At 40.3% G+C, this 8,686-nt stretch overlaps 1 protein-coding gene across 1 annotated transcript in view; it reads left to right on the forward strand.

Moving 5' to 3' along the window:
• Positions 1–6,805, forward strand: part of LOC136866641 (nose resistant to fluoxetine protein 6) — a 71,377-nt gene extending 64,572 nt beyond the window's left edge. Inside the window, exons 10-11 of the mRNA XM_067143758.2 lie at positions 2,398–2,500; positions 6,162–6,805. Of these exons, the coding sequence (XP_066999859.2) occupies positions 2,398–2,500; positions 6,162–6,328 (270 nt within the window). The 3' untranslated portion in view covers positions 6,329–6,805. The remainder of the gene's footprint in view (positions 1–2,397; positions 2,501–6,161) is intronic.
• The last annotated feature ends 1,881 nt before the right edge of the window (positions 6,806–8,686 follow it).

An 8,686-nucleotide genomic window follows, 5' to 3' on the forward strand; every position in this document is an offset into this window, starting at 1 on the left:
CCACTCCTTCTTGGTGTTGCATTTGCTCTGTCAGTCAGTGTATTTAAAGACCTATAGGGCACTTGGCAGACGAAAAAGGGGCTAATCCCAAACTACTAAGTTTGCTCGCATGGAAATAACTTGAATACACTGCAGAAACAAATGTGGCACCTCAAACCAAGATGAAGGGGAGCTCGAGAGGGTATATCACTCTCTATCCCCGATTTACCGTTAAAGTTTTATGAAATTTTTACATTAGCCGAAAGGAAATTTCATTTTAGAGATGTTGGTTACATAGTTAAAATTTCGGACCTTTCCCTCGGGTTAAACTGCAGAGCTAGCAAGAAATAAAGATGTTAAGTCGTCATTACCTGGTAGAAGTTCTAGCAGCTGAGGAAGAGGCCTCCCGCCTCCTGCTTGACACACACACACTCAGTAAGATGACGATCAATTGGCCAGGAGACGTGAAAATCCGCAGTATATAAACCCTTGGGGAAAGTTCGAGACCATTCAAGATTAAACTAGCCACACCCTCTCGTTTTTCTTGGTGAATTTAAAAGTTGCACTGAAAATCGAAGAAGGAGAAGAAGAAGAAGAAGACTGTGATTGGTAGAAAAATAATTACAGAAATTAGGGATTGGCTAGATTCAAAAATGGCAGAAATAAAAAAGGAAATATTGCCAACCCAAAAAACTGAACAACAATTGCAAAAAACTTATGAATACAAAACTTCTTTAAGCCAAAGGTTCTTTCACTTCGCGCCAGGGTGCATGATCATTGTTCTTTGGTAGTGTCATCTATGAGGGAATGTCCAAACTTCTTGATGAATGGAACACAAAACAAGTAGAAATTCACACAGTTCAGAAAACTTCACAAAAGCAAAATAATATTAGATTTTAGTGGTGACATCTTCTGAGTAATGTTCTAACTTGTTGTATTATTGGTTTCACATTGGTAGACAGAGGAGTTCATTTAGGCGCTCATTTTGAACGCGCGGCGTAGAGGTGTACCTCCCGGTACAATTATTATTATTTTTTCGTTATATAGACTGTAGTAAACAGACGTAGTTTCTTTATCAATCAGAACGGATGAATATAGCGATAGCCAAGACATAGAAGACAGTGACTATCTAAGAGAATATCTGCAACTATAACTCTGTTCCTTATAAACTGTGAAAGAAGAATTTTAAACTAATCTTCTGCCTGTGCATCCATGACTACAGAATGGTTGTGAGTAGTAGTATCAAGTTTCTATATGATCCTTATTGGTGCATAAAATATCTCCAAAGTGCTTCTTTGAAAGCGCGAATAGCTCTTAGCCCGGCATCGCCCGGAAAGGATATTAAATATGGGTCTATTTGCCATTTGTATATATTTCCCAGACTCCACTCACAAAATGTGTGCTTACGTACAGGGTCACCTTGTTGAAGATAAAGTGCCAGAGTTATTTTGTGTGGCTTTAAGTGTAATAATTTAGTAGCCTTTTGCACAGACCAATATGGAATGCCCTCTTCTGTAAGACGATGAAGTGATTTTTTTGGAGACTATTCCAAACGATGACCTATGTCACCTATATTTTTCTTCGGTGAGTCCCCCGTTGTCCTACTCACCTGTTGCGGCGGGCAAGGAATATCGTAGATGTTATTCTACCACCCGCACCCACGGAGCGTTTCATTTTAGCACCTTACGTGGATCTTCACATCCTTTTCCCAATATGTTTTGAGTCTGAAGGACTGATCATCTTTCATCGCCCCCTCCGCCTCTTCCAATGGAGGTAAATGCCTTTGCTGTAAGAACCTAGTCTTAACACTGCACTATGTCTTCTGGTATGGCCTAGAGCAATTTTGTTACTTTCGCTGATCTGACTGTCTTACCCTTGGCTTTCACACTATGAACGTGACTGAGGTGCGAGCGATGCTAGTAATGCCATTCCTTCTGCAGCCAGTCCCTGCTATGAATGGTGTGAAAATGTTGTTGATAGGGTCGGTTTCTGCATGAATTTCAGTGGGCTTGGCAGACCGTTTATGTAATTGCAACTTCTGGCTCGGTGAGTAAAGCAACGGGAAACTGCCTCGCAACTAATTTCCCTAGTACGCCTCTTCAGTAGTGCCTAGGCCATCTATGACAGCTGATGGCAGAGCTGTCGAGGATCCAACCAGCCTTATGGCTGAAGACTTAACATGCATAATGGAGGATAATAGCAGAATGTGAAATATTTACACTTCCTCTAAGAAAAAAACACCTTCGGATAATGCCACGTTTTCTGATAATCCCTTCTTAAACTGCAGTTACTACTATGATCACCACGTACTAATCCATTATATACTTTTCTAAATTAGAGCTTGTATTTTAATGAAATTGTTTAAAGACTGTATTGCATCCATTACTTAAAAGTGTATTGTTCTGCTTTTCTTTTCAGATTCCTCAGTTCCTCGGTGACCTAATGATCACTCTGGTGTTCTCTGTGATACTATGCCTCGTCTTCGAGTCGCCATTCATCATCTTGGAGAAAGAACTTCTAGGTTAGTAGACAACATACCATCACAGATTTACAGAAATTTCATTCAGCACAGTACAATAATTTTAAAGTAGATTGGGATGACCCCATCATTATCATACAATACTGATCAATGGTAAACAAAAAGACGAGCTGGTGGAGGATGAATAAAATGGAGGATAGCATACATTTTTAGACAAGATCTATGAGCACAGCTCTCCCTCTTACGAGCTGAACAGGGTATAGGTGCCAGCAGCTAGCTGCGCATTCCCCATCCCACACCGCCGCATAGGACTTAAAGCCCCTTCCACATGATCCACAGCTTTCCACACCATTCCACGCCACTCCACTCCACATTTCAGACACTCTGTTTTTACTTCCTGTCCACTTCCGACAACTTACGGCAACTTCTAGTCCCCATGACATCTTTTGCCTCTCAGTTTGACTCGGACCATGGACGCGAACGTTCTCCTAGGAAATTATATTCTTACGAAAATGAGACTAAGGAGAAAGAAGAGTACTAGGGTTCATTGAGTCCGTCCACTGAATTCATATCGCCTAGAACGAGGAGCTCATATTTTTATTCTAGATGAACTTACCAGGGGTCCAAGAACGTTCTTTAATGAGTGGGAATTCGTTAGATAAATTGTTGTCAATCCTTGAAGGAAATTTACAGGGTCAGGCTACCATCATGAGAAACTGTATTCCAGCGACATTTTGAGACAAGAACTTCGAACATGTGGCGCAATGGTGACCGTCTGAACGAACTAATTTTATTCAATGAGCTACCAGTCACCGAGAGTGGAAAAAACTTCAGACCGGCTGACAGCGAAGTGTCTCGTGTGAATGCTCCGGGCCACTTCCTACACCTCTGGTGGAGTGGAATGGATTGGAGTGGCGTGGAAATCAGTGTATCATGTGGGAGGGGCCTAAGCGTAAAACATTTGCCACGCTAAGCGGCAATGGCGTAGTAAGGTCCTATTGAACACACTATTCAGAGCGTGAGGCAGTGTATTCTACCTCGAGCTCCTGATGTTATCAGCAACAAACGCAAAAACTTATACTAGTAGCTTCAGGAATGAGTGCTGACTTCAATGATATAATTATCTCATTAGTTAACAACTTCCAATATTCTTTTAAGTATAAAAACAAGAAAAAGAAATTTAAAACAGAAGATTGGGTTTCGAAAATTTCAGTAAAAAAGTCTTTCTTAGCAGGAAAATCATCATTGATTTACATTTTGGGCTGTCGCCCAGGTGGATGATTCCCTATCAATTTTTTACCTAATATTTTCTTAAATAACTTCAAAACTTGGAAGTTTTCGAACATTTTCCTTGATGAATTATTCCAGTCGATAATTTCTTTTCATATAAATGAATATTTCGCCCTTGAATTCCAAATTTATCTTTCTCTTTATGGTTCTTCTTATCTGTAAAATCTCCACTCAATTTTATTTGTCTACTGATGTAATTCCTCGCCATTTTTCCACTGAAAACTCGGAACGTACCACTTTGTCGAGCAGCTCGTATCCTTACTCCCAAGTGTTTCAAGACCTAAGTTTTGCTACATTACCGCAAATCACCCAGAGCAAATCATACTGCTCCCCTTTGGATCTTTTCTAGTTCTCCTATCAAGTAATCTTGGTGGAGTTTTACACACTGGAATCATGCTCCAATGGAGGCGTAAACATAAACTTACATGATCCTCTCTTACATCCTTCCTACAACACATAACAACCCATACCTGATAACTATATGAAGAGGTCTTTGTCATTTCTTTTCATCCTCGGTTTTATGATTACCCCAATGAAGATAATTCCTTACATAACTACTAGGAATTTACATAATCCTTATGAGATGCCATCACTCCCATCAACTCCGTAATTAAAACTCAGTGGACTCTACCTATTCATGAAACTTACACCTCACTTTTCATCGCGTTCACCATTATATCATTGTCTGCTGTCCATCTGATGACGTTGTCTAGGTGGGTTCTTTTTGTAATCTCTCACAAACCTGTATCTTATTTACTCTTCTATATAGTCTAACGTCTGTCCTGAATTAGCCTCATCTATCATTGGAGTTCATTACTAAAATCATAGGAGAACATACTGCCGTGCGGGACGTCTCTCTCAATCACAAGACGCAAAGAAAGACATTGGCACAGGAACTCTCAAAGCATAGAGAGTGATGGCCTGGACAAATGATTCGGGAAACAGTTTGTACACGCCGATGGCGGGGTACGAGTGCGTGACCAAACACTCCAGGGTACAGTTCACACGGGAGGTAGTTGATTAATTTCCTAGGAGCTATTCATGTGGGATGGATTGAGAACACTGGTAGGCCTACATCTCACAACATCCTTCACCGACGAACGAAACAAGAACTTGATGTCAGATCATGTCTACCTATTTGATCATCTCCACCACACTGCAGAAGACCAGTGCAGGCATCGTCCAATCCCTCTCAAATTGTGGTTGGCAGGTTCGATGAACACTCCATGGACTGAAGATCGCTTGTCTGGTCTCCAAGGCCATTCTACACTGAGCACATCATCGTTGCGTTTACAAAATCCACTGCATGATGCTATTTCAGTTTAGAACTCTGACCAGAAGGGTTCTGTCATCTAAGGTTCAGTATTGCATATCTGTATCAACCAGGTTTCGTTCTAAGAGATCTTTGTGTTGCGGGTCAGTATTTCTCCTCTCAACATTATTGCACAGCAGTATTTAGAGGCGCAATGACGATATCTAGGATGCTACCGACGGAAATGTGCGAACCGTTGAACCTGTTGCAAACAACGTCTGTGCTTCACATGAGGCTGTGCAGTGGTCATGGAACAGAATGACCCCACGTTTCTAGTATCTTGTAGAGTCCCTGTCACGCCACATTGCCATTCTCATCAGGGTGAAAGCGGGTGTTTCGCGCAATTAGGCAGGTGCTCTATAGTCGTAATGTTCACAGATACGTTCTGACAGTTCTTATAGGTAGGTCCGTTTACTGTCTGCCTGAGAGGATGGTTGCCTAGTTGTACTTCCTCTTAAAACAATAATCACCACCACCACCTGTCTGCCTGGGTCTGGAGAAGAGAGAAGGGGATATAGTTGCTATGGAAACGTGGGCAGACCCACTGTGGTTGCCATGGAGATAAGCCTGCTTGCTGGCTCTTGTTGCTGGGAGTTGTCAAAGCTATCACTTCTGAGTTATGTAAAACAGAACACAGCGGTCTGATTGAACGAACAAGTGAGCTGGAACCGAAAGGAACGAGAAAAGAAATGTGATAACACCGTACAATGGAAAGTGTAATGCTCTTCCCAGCAGCTCTATCTGTCAAAACGCTTCTTTTAATATTACTGGTATAATTCAATTGCTTATCATTGTATTACTCTAAGTATTCTTCTTCTGATATTCTTCCAGGATTTCTAAGTGTGTTCTTATATATTCCAAGTCTCACGCTTGTGAGGACTGTCAAAGTGTGAAAAATTAACGCCATTACATTGTTCATTTTATAATTGAATGAAATACCCCACTCAACTAACCGACCGACAATATTCCCCTCTGGGTCATGAAATCATTTTATGTTTCATTTTCGTCTGATTTTCGTTTACATCAACTAATTTCTTCATGATATGTTGATTTTTATCAGTAACATTATTTTCCCTAAATCATATAAATATCTTGTTTCAGGAGGCCATAAACCTGCTCCTAAACCAGCTTGTCTCAATGCTGCTTCAAATGACGAGAGGACGAAAGTTGATTTTCGAGATAAAAATCCAGAAATTAAAACCAGTAATGAGAAGACAGAAGTTAATGATCTGCAGGAGGTTGTCCCACAAATTCTTGCCAGTACTTAGAAGTCAATGATTTACAGAAAAACTCCAGAAATACTTTCAATGAAATAATATACGATATATCAGTAGGTGGAGAAGGGGAGAATTAAAGTAGTGGCATACGAGACGTGGTTATTGAGGAAGAACGAATTGTCTCCTTCATGCCCTTCCAAATCAATGTTGGATTCTTCTTGGATATTTCTTCTTCCTAGAGAGTCTCATACACGTGCAAATGCCTTGAACCTATATTTATTCGGGGATAGATTGCATTCTTTGATCTCGTGAACCACTTCAATTAAAATTGATATTGTTACCATGGTTCCGTGGTGGACAGAGGTGAAAGAAGGTGCGGGCATGACTAGGTCTATCTACGCAATCAAACTATTAATTAAAAGCTTTAAAAACTGAGTTATATTTCGTTTTTTCACTGTTTTTAATCCCAAATTTTTACAAAACATGTCGCTCAGAGAGAGAACAATATTTTAGGTACAGTAGTTCAAATAAAAAATAGGGGTAATAAAAAAAATCAACAAATTTTGTCAATTAATCATCTGAGCGTAAAGCTCCCAATTTTACCAATGTTACTTGAGCACTATTGTTCCATCCACTCAAGAGTCAAGGAGACAGGTCTCCCAATTTCATTTACAGAGTATACTAACACCTCTACAAGAATGTAAAGAGCATCTATGCTCTATGAATTTTTCTAGGAGACCGCGCTCCAAACCTTATACTCTTACTGCCCCTCAAGGGAAACCTCCATGTTTATACTTACAACCAGAGCATCTTTGCTCACTAAAATTTCCACCTTCCAGACTTCTCGAGGCACAACCTACATTTTACAATTCAAAAATAACTCACTCTCTTAAACACTCAACAGTCTAACCACTTAACATACATGATTGAATTTTACAGGAGTATCGAATACTCATTCTACTAGAGCTTTGTGGGAAAACCACAGGTGAATGTTACTGGACCAAAAATCAAAATGAAGCGGAGACGGACATTTGCACTCCTTGAAACTTACACTTAGACGCTTAAAACCCTAGTTGGGCTCATTGCCCGACGTTACAGAGGCTAATGCTATACTACTGAGGTGACTAGATGGAGAAAATTTACGTTACAGACAGCAAACGGTTACAAAATCGTAGTCACCTCGAAGTCAAATTGATAGGGAACTCGAGAGGGTGTCACACTCTCTGTTCCCGAATATAAGCTAAGTGCTTTTAGACTTGTTTGAAATTTACAGTAGAATTTACGTTTTTGAAGATTGGAAATTTTAGGTTACATTAGTAAAGATATGAAACATTCCCCTCGAGCTAGCTATCAGAGGATATCACATAGTTATTAAATACCTGCCAAAACTTTAATCTGCAGAAAAGCTCGATGAAGGGCGAGACGTCTTCGCCTCCTCTATTAGCACACACTCAGTAAACTGGACGATTAATAAGACAAGATGGCTCGAAAGGGTACCAGATTTTATACCCGAGAGGAAGGTTCTAGAGAGCTCTGGGCTAAGGCCCGAGACACACCCAATTTTTATTGGATAATCAAATAAGTAGATGAACCTTATTGATGGAAAAATACACATAGAAAATTTCCTATTGGTCAATTTTGAAGTTGGCCGAAAGGGAACGAAGAGTTGACAACTTTAGCACGACAAAAAAATGAAGAAAAATCAACTGAGTGTAGTAAACCTCAAGATAAAACATTACTCTAGGGATTTATTAGTTCCTCATCACACTAGAGGGCATAACATACGTTTTTTGGTAGAGACGTCTGTGAAGAAAAGTTCAAACTTCTTGTACAAGTTGTTGCAAGTTTATATTGAAGGTGGCATTCTTGAAGGCACTTCATTGGAATGTCCGGCTTCATGGCTAAATGGTTGGCGTGCTTGCCTTTGGTCACAGGGGACCTGGGTTCTACTCCCGCCAGGGTCAGGAATTTTAAGCACCATTGGTTAATTTCGCTGGCAGGGTGTCTGGGTGTATGTTTTGTCTTCATCATAATTTTATCCTTATCACCACGCGCAGGTCGCCTACGGGTGTCAAGTCAAAAGACCTGCACCTGGCGAGCCGAACATGTCCTTGGACATGTACCTCGCGGTACAGATATCAATAGAATATTTTTCACACTATCCTAATTCTAACTCAATGCCAGTAAGTAGTAGAGTGTTGATCTCTGAATTCTAGGACTGCGAATTCATACCCGTAAGGTGAAAGAGGAATTTATAAAGACGAAAAAAGGGTCAACTAAGGTGACAAGTTAAAGACCTCTGGTGATATACTTGGTGTTTACATGTCAAAATTATTTGCCTTATACCTCAGACCTATTTCTCATGTTTCACATTTTTTTGAACGCCGAAATTCGTAGACAGCAGACTAA

Source organism: Anabrus simplex, chromosome 3, assembly GCF_040414725.1.
Source record: "Anabrus simplex isolate iqAnaSimp1 chromosome 3, ASM4041472v1, whole genome shotgun sequence".
In the NCBI taxonomy this organism is placed as follows: Eukaryota; Metazoa; Arthropoda; class Insecta; order Orthoptera; family Tettigoniidae; genus Anabrus; species Anabrus simplex.